This window comes from Centruroides sculpturatus, unplaced genomic scaffold (genome assembly GCF_000671375.1).
Source record: "Centruroides sculpturatus isolate CEXI.00-Female unplaced genomic scaffold, Cexi_2.0 scaffold40, whole genome shotgun sequence".
NCBI classification, from domain to species: domain Eukaryota; kingdom Metazoa; phylum Arthropoda; class Arachnida; order Scorpiones; family Buthidae; genus Centruroides; species Centruroides sculpturatus.
This window is the reverse complement of record NW_019384602.1, coordinates 1,355,030-1,374,215: the sequence shown is the minus strand read 5'-3', so window position 1 is coordinate 1,374,215 and position 19,186 is coordinate 1,355,030. Positions and strand designations below refer to the sequence as shown.

Genomic DNA, 19,186 nt, shown 5'->3' with positions numbered 1-19,186 from the left:
AACTCAAAAGCTTCAACTGGGAAATTTTACCTCATCCACCATATTTGCCAGATATTGCTCCCAGTGATTATCATCTTTTTCGGAGTTTGCAGAATTTTTTAAAAGGAAAAACTTTTGAGGATGAGAACAATGTAAAAAAGGCTATTTCTGAATATTTTGATTCAAAACCGAAATCATTTTACAAAGACGGGATTAAAAAGCTACCATCAAGATGGCAAGAAATTGTACAAAATAATGGTGAATACATCATAGATGGAAATAAAATTTAATTAAAATTTTTTGTTGCTTTTTTTGTAGATAAAAATATGCATGAACTTATGGATTGACCTGATATAATTCAATAAAATATTTATTATAAAAATATTGTGTTTTTTTTCCTTGGAAAAAAACGAAATTACTTTCTGAACAACCCAATATATGCAATATTCCAGTAATGTTCATGTAATGTAAATCTTTAACTTGTATTTGTATTCAACAAATTAAGATGAACAAATTAACACCTGGATGATATTTAATACAGTTTGAATTATTGACTTCATATCATTAAATATCAATTTTATGATTGATTTTGAATATAGACTATAGATTTTTAATGAAAGTTAAGTTTTTTTGTTTTTAATTTCAGGAATTTGATGATTATAGAGATGCAGATGATGCAGTTTATGAATTAAATGGAAAAGAATTGCTTGGAGAAAGGTAATTTAGTCTAATAAGAATTAATAAATAATTTTACTCTGTCAAAATGGCTATATTATTCATTCATTTGGTCAGAGTTATAGTGCAAGTTGCCCGTGGTCCAGCTCAAAGAAACCGCCAGTTTGGCTACAGGCGTCGTACCAATTGGATTGAAAAGTAAGCTGTTCTGTTGTTTATTTTTCAGAGTGTCTGTTGAGCATGCACGGGGTCCACTTCGCGGAAGTGATCTCTGGGGCTATAGAAATCGAAACTGGAGGACACCTCCGCGGAGGCGGGCAGGAAAAGAGAAGTAATTTTTGTTTAACAATTCTTTAAATCAATGGATTTTTGGATTATTAAACATCAATTAATAATTTATTGCATCTGTTATAGATATGGACCTCCAACCAGGACTGAATATCGACTTATTGTAGAGAATTTGAGTAGTCGTGTTAGCTGGCAGGTAAGTAATGATTTTATTTATGTATAAATATATAATTTTTGACTGATTTATAATTTATAAATATTAACTTTTAAATTAATAATTATAAACGAATGTTGATTGATAGTTACAAATAAATACTAATACTCAAACAGCACTTATATTTTGCACAGCCAGCAATTACATGTTGAATAGAAAATAATATTCCTTTCAATAATTAATTTTATTCTAGGAATTTCATAAATTATCATCTTCAAAGATGCCATCTTTTCAGTTTCAAAATTTTATATTAATTTAATATAAATGACAATTTGAATTAAGAAATATAAATGTTTATATAAATTGAAATACAGTTCACTGACGTCCACATCTAATATAAAAGAACAAGTATTTTAATCTGGATCATTGATATTTTATGTATAACTTTCTTGCTTTTATAGCATTACATCAGTTCTATTTTTGTGCAAAATAACAAATGTTTAAGTGATATAATATTTATTAACTAAATAAGCATAATAGAAAAATTAGTTTCAAAATGAATACATATAATCAATAAGAAATCATTGTAGCCAATAAATCAATTCGCTTTTCATACTTAATTTTAGTGATTTTAAGAATTTTAGTTGAAACTGATGGTCAAAAGTATTCTTATCAAATATATACATATGTAGTTTAAATATACAAAAAAATTTTATTGTATTGAAAATTATTAGATGTAATTTTTTAGATTTTTTATTTATATTCTGAATCTGAAGATGCATGCATAAAACACAACTTTCCTGGATACTTTTGTCCATCATTTAAAAATTTTAATTAAAACAGTTTCTGATGGAATTAAACTTTATTGGTTTTTTTTTTAATAATTGGAAACTTGTATACTGAATTTTGTAATCTCAAGAATCAATTGTTGGTTAGATGGGAGACTTATTAAAAGAACTTTTATTAATTATTCTACAGTTTAGTTATACAGTAAACTGCTAAGTTAAAGTTATATTTTAATTATTAGCTAAATATTTGTAATATCTCTTTCATACAAGTTTCCTAATGTGGCATTCATCATGGAGAACCTTGAGGTTTTGTGATGTTCTGGGGTTGAAAGTATTGGCTATACTGCTTTCTACCTGCTGAAGGGTCAGAAATCTGGTTGAGAGCACATCTCCTAATCTTATAGGGCTTCTAGCCCACGTCAAATGGTTATCTGGCTGGCTGGCTGACTACTAGAGGTCAGAATGATGGTTAGTCAAGCCACTTGAAGATGTGATTCCAAGTTCCTGGCAACTTAAGCAATCTACTACTATTGCTACATTGATGCTGGTTGAAATCTTCACTGGCTGGCTGTGTTTTTGATGTGTACCTGAACCTCTTTGATGTTTGCAATCCTGATGATGGTGGTGATGATGATGATGATGAACCCTTTCAATAGGGAAAATTACTTTATTGTAGCAAGGTAAATACTTTGGGTGTAATTTTTTTGGGAGAACAATGCTTCAAACTATCAAATTTTCCATCATGCACTTTTTATAAATAAAAAATGTGAACTTTTCTTAAAATTTTGGCTTTATAAACAATGAAAAAAGTGAAAAGTGCACAAGGAAATATTTTAACCCTTTCCATATAACTGTTTACAATTACTTATTCTATATATTAATATAGAATAGGTAAATACATAGACATATATTGATTTCTTTTTAAATTATTAACTAGTTACATAATTTTTAATAAATCTAATAAAAAGATACAACAAAATCATGTCAGTTTGTGTGTAACATCTTTAAGAAATGAAATTGCAATTGTGCAGGAATTTGTCATTTCCTTGAAGTACAGAGATATATATCGTGTAAACTTACTGACATTGCATTATATACAATTGAAGTTGTTTAGAAGAAAGAAATATGAATTTAAATGATATTAAAGAACAGAATAATGAAATAATATAAAAGAAAAGGAAAAAATCAAATGTGATCAGGAAGTAATGAATAAAAATGATAGTTAAATATATTATTATTATAAATACTAGGGAAATGATTTCAGCTTTCTATTGAGATATATTAATTGAAAGCTGCTTATTTTAACACAATAATTTATTATATTTGGACTAATTGATTTAATTAGAAAATTTGAATTATGGATAATTTAATATAATTTATTGGAATCTATTTTAATAACTTTCAAGAATAGATTTTATAAAGTTCTAATGAATAAAAGAAGTTTATCACAATGGTCTTGTTTACTAGTATTATGTAAAACTGAGAAGAAACTTAAAATCTTAATTTGAAAAGTTAAGTGAAAAAATGTTTTATACATAAAAGAAATAATTTTTAAGAAAGTGAAACTATGTAGGATTTGAACAAACAATAATTGTAACTTTAGCAAATATTTATTATAATGAATATTGTAAATTGTAATTTTAATTGCAATTTATTCATTTAAATGTGAAATAATAGCTTAAAAGATCAGAGAAATATGACACTTACAGTATTTAAATCTTTAAAATCTTTGATTAATATTACAAGATTTTATTACAAGATTTTTTGATGGCTGAATTGAATGATTTTATGAAGTTAAAAGTTGTAAAATGTATCATTTTTCTTTCATAATTATTTGCTATTGCTTGCACTTCAAATAACTCAGTAATATTGTGAACCAAATTTAATCTTTTCATATTTGAAAAAATTTATACATATTCTACTTGAAATAGGATTGTAAAATTTAACTGGTAAAGTATTGATAACTTCTGGGAAGTTCACATTGTTTGTTTGAAACCAATATGTAAAATGGAAATTTGTGAGTTAAGAAAACTAATTTTCATATGAAAAATACTGTCTGTTAATGACACTGACATTCTAACCTTGTTGATATATGACAAAAAATATTTTTCATAATTATTTGAAAATCGTTCACAAGAAATTGAAAAATGAGCTCCCATGATTATCATGTAATAGTTATTGGATAAACCAGTTACCAGTTATATTATATTAGCACAAACCTTAGATGATTGATCTCATCAATGTATTTTAAAATCAAGCTTTTTTAAAAGGGATTAAACAACTTAATTGAAGTAAGCATTTGATGATTATAAAAGGAAAACACTGCTTGCATGTGGTGTGAAGGCTTCCTCCTATAAATATGGATAAACTTTTATTTAATTTAGGTAAGTGTTGATATAATTAAGGGTAATTTAAATAAATTAACATGTTTTTATTAAATTTATTTCAGGAAGAAATACTAGAAGAATTACTTTATTTCTTCCAAACTTGTCATATTTAGTATTTATGAAACTTTTGTAATGTCAATGTTATCTAATATAATTTCTAATATCAAATAAAAGAAATCTTTTATAAAAAAAAATTATGGCTGAAGTGGACTGAGATAGTGCACATAAGAGGAATTTCCATTCATTCTAATTCAAAAGTTATCTGAATCATAATTTTGATTATCTTTAAAAAAACACAAAAAAATGTATTGCATTTGAAAAATTGTGCAATTAGAAATTGTGTTCATTTTTAAACACATAGCTATGGTTTTTTTCCAAGTTTATTTCAGGTAAGTATTTCATGCTTCTGAAATAGCTTTTCTGTATAATATAATTGTAAGTACTTTTTACTTACAAAATTTCTTGAATTTATATTTTGACAATTTTTTAAAGTAAAAGAGCAATTCAATAAACAAAAATGTAAATGTTATTAACTAAATAGTGATTTATTGTAAATCAAACAAACTTTTTTTTTTATATCTATTAATATATACATTTGTTCTGCCTTTTTATTAGATTTCTTAATGATAAAATATTGTTGGTTTGATGTTGGAATCAACATTGTACAAATCTCTAATTTCATCATTTGCAAATTTAGAGAGTTTTTTTTCATGATTTCTAAAAGTTAACATATATAAATAAAATTAAAAATAGTTATAACAATTCAGGTTTTGAACAGAATGAAGCCAAAAATGTTTGTGGTTGAAAACTCACTTTGCTGGAAGTTGTGTGTTAAGCATAAATTAGTTAGTATATAAAGTTCCTGCTTCTGTGATGTTTCTTTGAACAAATTGAGAATTATTTTCCAACTTATTTCATTGATAGGCTATTGGATTAAATGAGCATTCTGAATATGTGCATTATAACACAAACATGTCTAAGATCTGGGATGTTGGCAAAGTAAATATGACATCTCTTACTACTATTGTTTTTTTTATATATATATATAATTACAGTAAGTAGGTTCTTTTATATCCAAAGAAATCATTGAAAAGTTCAAAACAAGATTGTGTAGTTTTGTTTTGAATTTTTCAATAACAATTTTGTTTATCCATTTCATCTTTAGTCTATTTGATTCTCTTGAGGTGATAAATAAATTCACAAGTTACAACACAAAATCTTAATTTTTAGTAGAATTATCAGCATTTTAATAATTTGCACATTGGAGTCATTCAATCATATGATTAACTGTCAACATTTCAAATACTTGCATAGATATTTTTTCAAGTTCAGTTTACTATGAATTAGTAGAGCTGTTCTAACATTAATGGTTAATGATAACTAGCACTTTACAGTTTCAATATTTTTTTTCTATCCCAAATCATTAACTCAATACAGTATTGAATAGATGGAATGGAAATTTACTGCTGAAATGCTGTTTATCAGTAATACTTTAATTTTCCTTAAAATTTTTTTGTTCATAAATATCTATTAAATTGTAGTACAACATAGTAAATAGCTTTTTATGAAACATTTTAAAAAGGCAAAAATTAGATTACTTTATATTGTTACTATACTGTACTCCTCTGATTTGATGATAAAATTTTATGAAAACATTATGCAAATTATTTGCACATTCATCAATAATCATTTCTGTTTACATGATCAAATTCTCTATTCTCATTAAAGTTATAAACTGTTTTATTGAATTACCCTTATATTTTTTGACTAGCAATTGCTGTTTTTAGTTAAATAATTTATACATATATCTTCATTAAAATATATATATAAAACATCCAACAATGAATTGTTTAACTTTCCCAGCAACAGATGGTGTTGCCATCTGTTACAATATTTTATTTTTAAAACTTTTTATATTTTTATCATTATAAAATGATTAAAAACTTAATTTTGAGGATGGTGATGGGTTTTATAAAAAAAATTGTAAATGCCAATAATGAATAAAATTGTAATTAAGTCTGACCCCACTCGACACACATGACACATGACCCCCTCTGTCTCCCTACCCTGCATTTGCACCAAAACTTAATAGCACAATTTCCCTAATAAACAAACCTCCTTGCAAAATTTCAGAAATTTTCGGCAAAAAGCACAGGAGCTTCAAACAGGGTGATCAAAATCATGTCCCCACCACACACACATATACAGACATCCATGCATACGGAAATAAAACCCTGAATTTTTTGCATTTCCTAATGTTTCAATGTCTCCTGGGTCCAAAAAAGTAAAAATCTAGGGGATAATTTTTTGACCAATTTGTCATACTTGATGCCTCTTATATATAACAACAGGGAAAGTAAAAATTGCTAAGTCTTGACATTGATCCTATATCATGTAAATCAGTTTTAATTTAATATTTTATAATTTAATGAAGAAAACTTCTTAGAATATCTGCAATGAAACTTTGAATATACTGCTTTAAAATGTTTTTATACAGATGTTCATGCAATTCAATTAAGTGTAAGCCCTGAAATTATAATAGAATGGAACTTTTTTTTACTTGGCATTTTTGTACAACCATTATGATCATCATCATGTTTAGCCACAATGGTGTTTTTAACTACTATGGTATTACAGTTAACGATTATTTTAACTCTGTTCTAAATTTAAATTTACTCATGACAGTTTTATTTACATATTTGATAATGATGAGACAGATGTAACAGTTTGAGATGTGGACATAAAAAAAATACCTGCATATCTCAAATTCATGATGTACATGAAAATAAGATCTTAAATATGCAGAGTTATGATAGTTAACTACTATAATTACAACTTTGCAGTTTATCGCTGGAATTGAACATTGAGCAGAAAAGACTGTTAAAAATAATAAATGAATGCATAACTGACATGTTCCCAAGATATGTAATCAGCAATCTCAAACTAAGCTACCTCAATAAAGTTGTATTAATATTGTATTTAAAGAAAAACATTTTATTCCCAGAAAACATTGTTTGTGCAATCTTAATTATGTATGTACTTCAGGTTAAGAACTCAGTGCATTAATTTATCAGTACAAGTACAACATAATTCATTTTAAGAAATGTATATATTGATATGATTTTATGGTTTTCTAGATGTTTAAAAGTCTTTATTGAATATAGAAGAATACATCAGGAACAAATTCTGTTAAAGCTACTGCAATAGAATTTTTGTAAATGAGAATCAAGCACTGATTGTTGTATATGCATTTGAAGTTGTCTGAAGTGAAGTAACATGGATAAAGAGTAAAATATTTCAGTTATATTTAGGTTTACTGTGTAATGAAAGTTGTTGTTAGAAAAGATGTGTGTATTTTTCATATTACCATTTATGGATTACAGAGTTTTGTCTAATTTCATTCAAATAATTAATCTTGGCAGTGGCCACAAAGGTGCTCATCCAAGTGTCTTTGCTAAGATAAAGCTTAGTGATGTGAATTAAACTATATCATTAAAATATTAATTAAAAAATAAAACAAATATATGTATCGTGCTTGAATTACAGAAGTCGATTCCATTTGTGATAAGATAATATTATACTTCAATTCTATTACAATTTTAAGAATTTTATAATAAAATGATGTACAAAAACAGTTTAATTGGATGAGCAAACAATTATTATTGTCTGAAAATTGTCACCATAAAGTTAGTTTGAAAAGGACATCAACTATAATAAATATGAAAAGTTATATCAAACATTTCAATAAAATATGGATTGTTAAAGTATCTTATTTTTATATAATTGATAAATTTAGTTAAAATTTTACACATAAACTAACAATGGGGTATTCATCAGTCCCATTTCAGAAAAGTTCTATAAAAAAAATTTTAATTTAAGAATTTGAATTTTAACAAAAATAGTTGTATATAAAATGTTTAAAAAAACTGAATTTTAAATCATTAAATTTTCAATTATTATTTCAAATAGGATTTTGAAATATGGAAATTCTCAAATATGTATAATCATCAAAATTGAAATTTATTTTCAACTAAACAGCAATGTATTATCTTAGATGTAAATATTTATGTACCACAAAAGGAAAAAATAATTTAAGCCTTTTTTCCTGCAGTTGAAAATTTATTAAATCCTACTTAGACATAAGGTAAATGCACTGGTAGTGGACACTTTAAGGAAAATTTTTCGACTTTTTTGAAACTGGACCCCTATTTGGAAGCCTTATGGCTTAAAAGTTATATTGTCTGTTAGACAAAATCTTTCTTCACTCACTGTAAGGATTTTAATTATGTCAGTCTCGTCGAATACATTTTAATTTAATTTATTTTGTAAGGTTGAAAATGTTTCAGTAGTGGACATTGAAAAAATTGAGATATTTAGTAATGGACAGGCATTTGCACCAGTAGTGGACAAGGAATATAGAAATGATTATATTCAAGATGAAATCGTTTTTATTTTTCACAACTTGCAGAATTTGACAGTCTTTACTATAAAGAACAAGAACACTGTGTTAATTATAATGACAACTCATAATTTAATTAAATTAATTAAAATATCAAATTGTACAAATGTAAATTACATGTGTATAGTTTGTAATGTTTATATGAAAATTGAACTAATAAGTATTATGAAACATAAATATAAAACATTACAAAGTTAGTATAAGAAACTTTCTTATTTTGTTATTGTTACATTATTCTTAACGAATACAAATGTTGAAATAAATGAGATCAGTTTTAACATACTGGAATGGATTATTGTTACACTCAATATTAAACACTTAAAAATAATAGTATAAAACTGGGTTCTAAGTTACATTTAGGAGAACTCAAATATTAACGTCAGCATAGTTTAAGGAAATATTGTTGCATTGTTAATTTGTGTTGAACTACTTATCTATGTCAATGCCTTTCGAGAATTGACAGTGACTCTCTCTTCCAAAAATTAGAGGCTTAGGAAGCCTCAAGTCAATTTGAGAAATATTTATCGTTTGTACATCTTTTTCATTTTTAGCAAATACGCTTTTCATCCTATTTATGGAATTAAACACAATCACTTCTGCGATATTATCACTGATTAAACTGGTAATTTTGCACACACATTTGTACTTTCTTTTCTTACCAGACAAGGTGGCAACTACAAAATCATTCTCATGCAGGATGTTTGATTCCCTTTCCTTTTCAATGGTATTCCGACTGTGTCTTTCGGACATATCCTTCCTCCGAGTCCAATTTAAAGTCCCTTCAATACTTTCTCCCCTTTCTTCTGTATCTTTCGATTCCTTAATTGCTGAACTTGGTCCAATAGTTTCGTTTGAAGGGGGTTCAATATTTTCCTGAAACTGCATAATGTCGTCTTCTTCTTCTTCATCTTCCATAGTGTCTTCTACATCTAACGTAACATCGTTTGTACTACCACCATCCGAGGGAATCCAAGAACCTTCATCTTCTGATGATGTCTCTTCCTTTCTCATTTTCTTCTTTCGTTGCTTTGTAGTCTTCATTTTCATTTTCATAGCTTTCTCTTCAGCTTTCCTTTTATTCTCAGCAGTCTGTTGTTCTTTCTTTCTCTGTCTTGCCAAAGCTCTCTCCCTTTTCAGTTCTAGTTCCACTATTTTCTTCTTTTCCTTATTTTCATAATATTCCTGCCAAGCTTTTGACGTAACTACAGAAGGTATGATTTCCTTTTTCTTCCTTTTGTTAGTGATTTCCCTGGGTTCTGACCAGAGAAGTGACCTTTTGAAAGGACTAGGTACTGTTTCAGAGATCTGACTGTTATTGCGGCTATTGTGTGTACTTGTGGCAACAATGGTATTGCCAGTGTTTGAAGTACTAGGTCTTTCATTTTGATAGTGGTAGTCATTATGAATATCATGAATATATGAATCACTAAATGCACTGGTGTTACTGACATCATTTATCTCATGGCTGCGATTGATTTGAAGTTTCAACCGTCGAATCTTCATGTTCTGATTCATTATTGTTGAAGGATTTGCTGTTGTTTCCAGCTGTTACTTGATTCATGATGTCTGTCTTCATCTGGTGCCATAAATTGAACAGGGACTTGTCTGTAGCCTCAACATCTTCAAAAGAAACTACAGTCTCAAATAACCCCACTTTCTCAGGTCCCATGTATATTTTTAATGTTTCAAAACCAACTCTTACATCACTTTTCGTGAGAGTACTGTCTGACTTCTTCTTGCACATTATTTTCCTACTTAGCATACCGGGTGCTGTAGGATCCCATGGCACCAAACCATGTTTTGTCCACTATTGAAACACCTCATTTCAATAAACGGACATTCACGGTTTAATAGTGAACACCCCCTGTCCATGACTAGACAGAGTAACCAAAAAATGCTTGAATCAATACTGTATGTTACTTAACATTAGGTGATTTAATTTTTGACTTGATACTGATTAAAAGTGAAAAGTTCATTTTCACTAGTTGTGGCCACCTCTTGTCCACTACTAAAAATATACGATATTTTTGTTTCATTAGTGGACATCTCATTCAATTGACTTGGAAAATAAAAATACTATCAGGAAGGTCTTAAAACATACCAATGAAGCTGAAACTAACTGTTAATACAGCAAGCGTGATTTCACTTACCTAGACCTTAAGGAAACAGACAGCAGACTCACTTGTCTTCTTATATCAGCAGGAATGCCATCACTAATGAGTGCAGGAAAACATCCCATGATGCACTAGAAAAGGATCAGTGCGAGTTACCACCATTAGAGGGTTCTGTCTACTGAATGATTTGTATGTTTGAACAGTGAAGCCATCAACAACCTTATTACTCATATTTGAAGTTCAAAGTGTCCACTACCGGTGCATTTACCTTATATATTGAAATATGTAAGAATTCTATAACATTTTTATTAGAAGCTTATAAATAAATTATCTAATAGTTTATTATGATAGCATAATGCTTGAGTGGTTTGAAGAAAAAGGTGTGACATTCACTTTTTGTTTCTAAAACTAACTTCAGTAGTTTTTTGAAAAAAAAATTAGTGTTTGTTGTCTTTACCTATAAAATCACTAAGTTCTAGAAATTTTAAAAAATTTATTTTAGAATTATAAGAAAATTTTCGAGTGATCAAATTGTATAAAACAGGTTGGTCACTAAGAATGATATTAGATATAAATTATATTTCTATACTTTGGATGAGAATAAATGTTTCTAGTAGAATCAGCACAGAAAGAACAAAAATTTTAAATTGCAATAATAGCTATTTACAATTTGTCAAATTATTTGTTATTAATTCTCATATATGATTAACTTATAGCATTTGTATTGATAGACAGAAAAATTGAAATAATTTAAATTTTATATATAGGAATTTCAGGTTACCTAGTTGATTCTATGTTGGAATGAGTAACAAAAAATTACTAGAGTTTACATGAGCTCTTTACTAGCATTACTTTACTATACTAGTTAATACACTAGATTGAAAGGTTTACAAAGTTTATATAATTAAATATTTAGATAAGTTATCTGAATAATTTAATAGTAGGTTGTTCTAACCATAGATGAAAATTTTCTTATGCTGTGTGTTGTAAAGAAAGAAAATATTCACAAAAACTTGTAAAATGAAACTGTTTTTTTTTTTTTTACATTTTGTGTGTAATAATTTTGCTATGTTATCAACTGACAAAATGATTGGTCATGTCAGTGATTTTATTGAAAAATTGTATTAAATTATTTAGTCAAAAACAAACCATACTCTTTATTACTTAATTAATCCTCTTAGTCTTCATTACATTTTAAGATAACATGCAGAATTTAAATATTTAAAATTTTATCTGAATAAAAAGTGTTATGAATTTTTCTTGCTGATATATTTTTGCTGACCTGTATCTATAAATAAATTTCAATTTGCCAATATTCCTAGAATTGTCCATAATTTAAACCTGTGTTTCTCACATCAGAGTATTTGTTTTTATGGATTGCAAATGAAACAAAGGTTGAATTTATTTAATAGTTGATTCATCTTAAAAGAATTTTATAGTTAAATAGATACTCCGGAGCAAAAATTAGATCAAAAAATTTTTTAATATTAGTTTAATTTATATTAAAAATATCAGTGCATATATGAATCAACATAGTATGTAAATACAGTTACTGGAAAGGGTTAACTCTAGTGCATGCTTTAATTTATATTATGCATGATTGTATTATATTAAATTTGATTGATTTTTATTTATTTTTAATATTAAGGATTTAAAAGATTTTATGAGACAAGCCGGAGAAGTAACATATGCCGATGCTCATAAACAGCGAAGAAATGAAGGGTGAGTATATATAAGTTTAATTTAAAAGTGGATTAATTATAACCTACCAAAATAGTGGGGGTAATGAAAATGAATTTGTTAGTTATTGATAAAATTTTCAACTTACGCTAATCCTTTTTTAAGATGAACATTTCATATAATGGTAATAATAATAATTTTATTTGAAATATAGTTTTGATTTTTAATTAAGCTATTATAAAATCTTTCTAAAAATAAAATTTCAAGTAAAATAAATGAAGATGAGATTAACAACTTTTTAATTTAGAAGAAAATTCTTATGACTTATTTTTTATGAAAAGAATTTTAGTTTTGTTTTAATTTAATAGGTTATTGGCAAGTAATTGCATTATTTGCAGGTGCAAATTAATATTGTTTAAAAATTTAAAATGTATATAATGATAAATTAGACCTAAAAATTGACTTCAGGGATATTTTTAAAAGAATAACGACAATTTATTCCACTTCCATATTGTCTTGTCTTAAACTGGTTTTTCAATTTATCTTATCAAACTTTTCTCTAGTTCTGGCATTCAAAGAATAGATAATCTTTAGTTACTGTCAAGATGGTAAATGTTTGTTTAGTTCAAAGTTTTCATTAAATTAGTGTAGTATTAAATTAACTACTAATCTCTGACAATTTTGGTTGTATTTAACCAACCTTCCTCAGGAGAAAAGATATATTTATGTCTTCTGATTATCTTTAACAGTTAATAAGTAATAGTTATGATTGACATTGATTTCTCCAATCTGAATATCATCATCAGTGTTTAAAAAATTGAAGTTATTCCTTTCTGGAGAACAAATAAATACAGTGGAACCTCGGTATACGACCTTAATCCGTTCCCGATGTTTGGACTTATACCGAATTGGACGTATACCAAACCAATCTTTCCCATAAGAAGTAATGTAAAACTGATTAATCCGTTCTCGTGTAAAAAAAANGTGACATTCACTTTTTGTTTCTAAAACTAACTTCAGTAGTTTTTTGAAAAAAAAATTAGTGTTTGTTGTCTTTACCTATAAAATCACTAAGTTCTAGAAATTTTAAAAAATTTATTTTAGAATTATAAGAAAATTTTCGAGTGATCAAATTGTATAAAACAGGTTGGTCACTAAGAATGATATTAGATATAAATTATATTTCTATACTTTGGATGAGAATAAATGTTTCTAGTAGAATCAGCACAGAAAGAACAAAAATTTTAAATTGCAATAATAGCTATTTACAATTTGTCAAATTATTTGTTATTAATTCTCATATATGATTAACTTATAGCATTTGTATTGATAGATAGAAAAATTGAAATAATTTAAATTTTATATATAGGAATTTCAGGTTACCTAGTTGATTCTATGTTGGAATGAGTAACAAAAAATTACTAGAGTTTACATGAGCTCTTTACTAGCATTACTTTACTATACTAGTTAATACACTAGATTGAAAGGTTTACAAAGTTTGTATAATTAAATATTTAGATAAGTTATCTGAATAATTTAATAGTAGGTTGTTCTAACCATAGATGAAAATTTTCTTATGCTGTGTGTTGTAAAGAAAGAAAATATTCACAAAAACTTGTAAAATGAAACTACTTTTTTTTTTTACATTTTGTGTGTAATAATTTTGCTATGTTATCAACTGACAAAATGATTGGTCATGTCAGTGATTTTATTGAAAAATTGTATTAAATTATTTAGTCAAAAACAAACCATACTCTTTATTACTTAATTAATCCTCTTAGTCTTCATTACATTTTAAGATAACATGCAGAATTTAAATATTTAAAATTTTATCTGAATAAAAAGTGTTATGAATTTTTCTTGCTGATATATTTTTGCTGACCTGTATCTATAAATAAATTTCAATTTGCCAATATTCCTAGAATTGTCCATAATTTAAACCTGTGTTTCTCACATCAGAGTATTTGTTTTTATGGATTGCAAATGAAACAAAGGTTGAATTTATTTAATAGTTGATTCATCTTAAAAGAATTTTATAGTTAAATAGATACTCCGGAGCAAAAATTAGATCAAAAAATTTTTTAATATTAGTTTAATTTATATTAAAAATATCAGTGCATATATGAATCAACATAGTATGTAAATACAGTTACTGGAAAGGGTTAACTCTAGTGCATGCTTTAATTTATATTATGCATGATTGTATTATATTAAATTTGATTGATTTTTATTTATTTTTAATATTAAGGATTTAAAAGATTTTATGAGACAAGCCGGAGAAGTAACATATGCCGATGCTCATAAACAGCGAAGAAATGAAGGGTGAGTATATATAAGTTTAATTTAAAAGTGGATTAATTATAACCTACCAAAATAGTGGGGGTAATGAAAATGAATTTGTTAGTTATTGATAAAATTTTCAACTTACGCTAATCCTTTTTTAAGATGAACATTTCATATAATGGTAATAATAATAATTTTATTTGAAATATAGTTTTGATTTTTAATTAAGCTATTATAAAATCTTTCTAAAAATAAAATTTCAAGTAAAATAAATGAAGATGAGATTAACAACTTTTTAATTTAGAAGAAAATTCTTATGACTTATTTTTTATGAAAAGAATTTTAGTTTTGTTTTAATTTAATAGGTTATTGGCAAGTAATTGCATTATTTGCAGGTGCAAATTAATATTGTTTAAAAATTTAAAATGTATATAATGATAAATTAGACCTAAAAATTGACTTCAGGGATATTTTTAAAAGAATAACGACAATTTATTCCACTTCCATATTGTCTTGTCTTAAACTGGTTTTTCAATTTATCTTATCAAACTTTTCTCTAGTTCTGGCATTCAAAGAATAGATAATCTTTAGTTACTGTCAAGATGGTAAATGTTTGTTTAGTTCAAAGTTTTCATTAAATTAGTGTAGTATTAAATTAACTACTAATCTCTGACAATTTTGGTTGTATTTAACCAACCTTCTTCAGGAGAAAAGATATATTTATGTCTTCTGATTATCTTTAACAGTTAATAAGTAATAGTTATGATTGACATTGATTTCTCCAATCTGAATATCATCATCAGTGTTTAAAAAATTGAAGTTATTCCTTTCTGGAGAACAAATAAATACAGTGGAACCTCGGTATACGACCTTAATCCGTTCCCGATGTTTGGACTTATACCGAATTGGACGTATACCAAACCAATCTTTCCCATAAGAAGTAATGTAAAACTGATTAATCCGTTCTCGTGTAAAAAAAATGGCTGGCTTTAAACACCTCGCTTTCTTGGCTAGTTCCTGCTTGATTTTTCGTGAGATCAGCGTGTATCTTTTTAGCTTTCTCGCAAATAATTTCTTCCGATATGCTGTCTCCAGCACTATTTTTCAGTTATCCAAAGCAAAAGCAATTTCTCGACATGATCTGATGTCTTCGATATCTGTTTAAAAATTGATTTAACCCTTTTCGCAACATTAGCAGATTTAATAATGTCTTTATTTTTCGCGATTGTCCATATCGTCGTTCTCGGAATACGGTTGGCAACAGTTAAAATCTCGAACACGCGTGCCACCTTCGTATTTCTCAACAATGTCTTTCATCAGTTCCATTGTAATTCTAGTCATTTTTTTAGTTTTCTGTCGCTTTTCATTTGCCTTTTTGCGATTCGTGATTAATAAAAATAATAAAATTTTACTTACGAATTAAAATCAGAAGAAATTTAACAAAGTCATAAACAGTTGCACCGCGAACGTCTAGTCTGGTCTAGTACACCGANTCTTGACATTGATCCTATATCATGTAAATCAGTTTTAATTTAATATTTTATAATTTAATGAAGAAAACTTCTTAGAATATCTGCAATGAAACTTTGAATATACTGCTTTAAAATGTTTTTATACAGATGTTCATGCAATTCAATTAAGTGTAAGCCCTGAAATTATAATAGAATGGAACTTTTTTTTACTTGGCATTTTTGTACAACCATTATGATCATCATCATGTTTAGCCACAATGGTGTTTTTAACTACTATGGTATTACAGTTAACGATTATTTTAACTCTGTTCTAAATTTAAATTTACTCATGACAGTTTTATTTACATATTTGATAATGATGAGACAGATGTAACAGTTTGAGATGTGGACATAAAAAAAATACCTGCATATCTCAAATTCATGATGTACATGAAAATAAGATCTTAAATATGCAGAGTTATGATAGTTAACTACTATAATTACAACTTTGCAGTTTATCGCTGGAATTGAACATTGAGCAGAAAAGACTGTTAAAAATAATAAATGAATGCATAACTGACATGTTCCCAAGATATGTAATCAGCAATCTCAAACTAAGCTACCTCAATAAAGTTGTATTAATATTGTATTTAAAGAAAAACATTTTATTCCCAGAAAACATTGTTTGTGCAATCTTAATTATGTATGTACTTCAGGTTAAGAACTCAGTGCATTAATTTATCAGTACAAGTACAACATAATTCATTTTAAGAAATGTATATATTGATATGATTTTATGGTTTTCTAGATGTTTAAAAGTCTTTATTGAATATAGAAGAATACATCAGGAACAAATTCTGTTAAAGCTACTGCAATAGAATTTTTGTATATGAGAATCAAGCACTGATTGTTGTATATGCATTTGAAGTTGTCTGAAGTGAAGTAACATGGATAAAGAGTAAAATATTTCAGTTATATTTAGGTTTACTGTGTAATGAAAGTTGTTGTTAGAAAAGATGTGTGTATTTTTCATATTACCATTTATGGATTACAGAGTTTTGTCTAATTTCATTCAAATAATTAATCTTGGCAGTGGCCACAAAGGTGCTCATCCAAGTGTCTTTGCTAAGATAAAGCTTAGTGATGTGAATTAAACTATATCATTAAAATATTAATTAAAAAATAAAACAAATATATGTATCGTGCTTGAATTACAGAAGTCGATTCCATTTGTGATAAGATAATATTATACTTCAATTCTATTACAATTTTAAGAATTTTATAATAAAATGATGTACAAAAACAGTTTAATTGGATGAGCAAACAATTATTATTGTCTGAAAATTGTCACCATAAAGTTAGTTTGAAAAGGACATCAACTATAATAAATATGAAAAGTTATATCAAACATTTCAATAAAATATGGATTGTTAAAGTATCTTATTTTTATATAATTGATAAATTTAGTTAAAATTTTACACATAAACTAACAATGGGGTATTCATCAGTCCCATTTCAGAAAAGTTCTATAAAAAAAATTTTAATTTAAGAATTTGAATTTTAACAAAAATAGTTGTATATAAAATGTTTAAAAAAACTGAATTTTAAATCATTAAATTTTCAATTATTATTTCAAATAGGATTTTGAAATATGGAAATTCTCAAATATGTATAATCATCAAAATTGAAATTTATTTTCAACTAAACAGCAATGTATTATCTTAGATGTAAATATTTATGTACCACAAAAGGAAAAAATAATTTAAGCCTTTTTTCCTGCAGTTGAAAATTTATTAAATCCTACTTAGACATAAGGTAAATGCACTGGTAGTGGACACTTTAAGGAAAATTTTTCGACTTTTTTGAAACTGGACCCCTATTTGGAAGCCTTATGGCTTAAAAGTTATATTGTCTGTTAGACAAAATCTTTCTTCACTCACTGTAAGGATTTTAATTATGTCAGTCTCGTCGAATACATTTTAATTTAATTTATTTTGTAAGGTTGAAAATGTTTCAGTAGTGGACATTGAAAAAATTGAGATATTTAGTAATGGACAGGCATTTGCACCAGTAGTGGACAAGGAATATAGAGATGATTATATTCAAGATGAAATCGTTTTTATTTTTCACAACTTGCAGAATTTGACAGTCTTTACTATAAAGAACAAGAACACTGTTAATTATAATGACAACTCATAATTTAATTAAATTAATTAAAATATCAAATTGTACAAATGTAAATTACATGTGTATAGTTTGTAATGTTTATATGAAAATTGAAATGTTTTATATTTATGTTTCATAATACTTATTAGTATTATGAAACATAAATATAAAACATTACAAAGTTAGTATAAGAAACTTTCTTATTTTGTTATTGTTACATTATTCTTAACGAATACAAATGTTGAAATAAATGAGATCAGTTTTAACATACTGGAATGGATTATTGTTACACTCAATATTAAACACTTAAAAATAATAGTATAAAACTGGGTTCTAAGTTACATTTAGGAGAACTCAAATATTAACGTCAGCATAGTTTAAGGAAATATTGTTGCATTGTTAATTTGTGTTGAACTACTTATCTATGTCAATGCCTTTCGAGAATTGACAGTGACTCTCTCTTCCAAAAATTAGAGGCTTAGGAAGCCTCAAGTCAATTTGAGAAATATTTATCGTTTGTACATCTTTTTCATTTTTAGCAAATACGCTTTTCATCCTATTTATGGAATTAAACACAATCACTTCTGCGATATTATCACTGATTAAACTGGTAATTTTGCACACACATTTGTACTTTCTTTTCTTACTAGACAAGGTGGCAACTACAAAATCATTCTCATGCAGGATTGATTCCCTTTCCTTTTCAATGGTATTCCGACTGTGTCTTTCGGACATATCCTTCCTCCGAGTCCAATTTAAAGT

General features: G+C 26.7%; 1 protein-coding gene across 6 annotated transcripts in view; it reads left to right on the top strand.

Moving 5' to 3' along the window:
* The window catches only part of LOC111625054 (serine/arginine-rich splicing factor 4-like), a 56,014-nt gene that overhangs the window by 18,171 nt on the left and 18,657 nt on the right, over positions 1–19,186 (top strand). For 2 of the 6 annotated variants that reach the window (XM_023368083.1, XM_023368081.1), the window contains exons 3-6: positions 626–696; positions 881–985; positions 1,069–1,138; positions 14,773–14,846. In XM_023368083.1, the coding sequence (XP_023223851.1) occupies positions 626–696; positions 881–985; positions 1,069–1,138; positions 14,773–14,846 (320 nt within the window). Of the gene's footprint in view, positions 1–625; positions 697–771; positions 853–880; positions 986–1,068; positions 1,139–12,492; positions 12,567–14,772; positions 14,847–19,186 lie in introns of all 6 variants that reach the window. The other 4 variants (XM_023368084.1, XM_023368082.1, XM_023368086.1 and 1 more) reach the window with 3 other exon arrangements.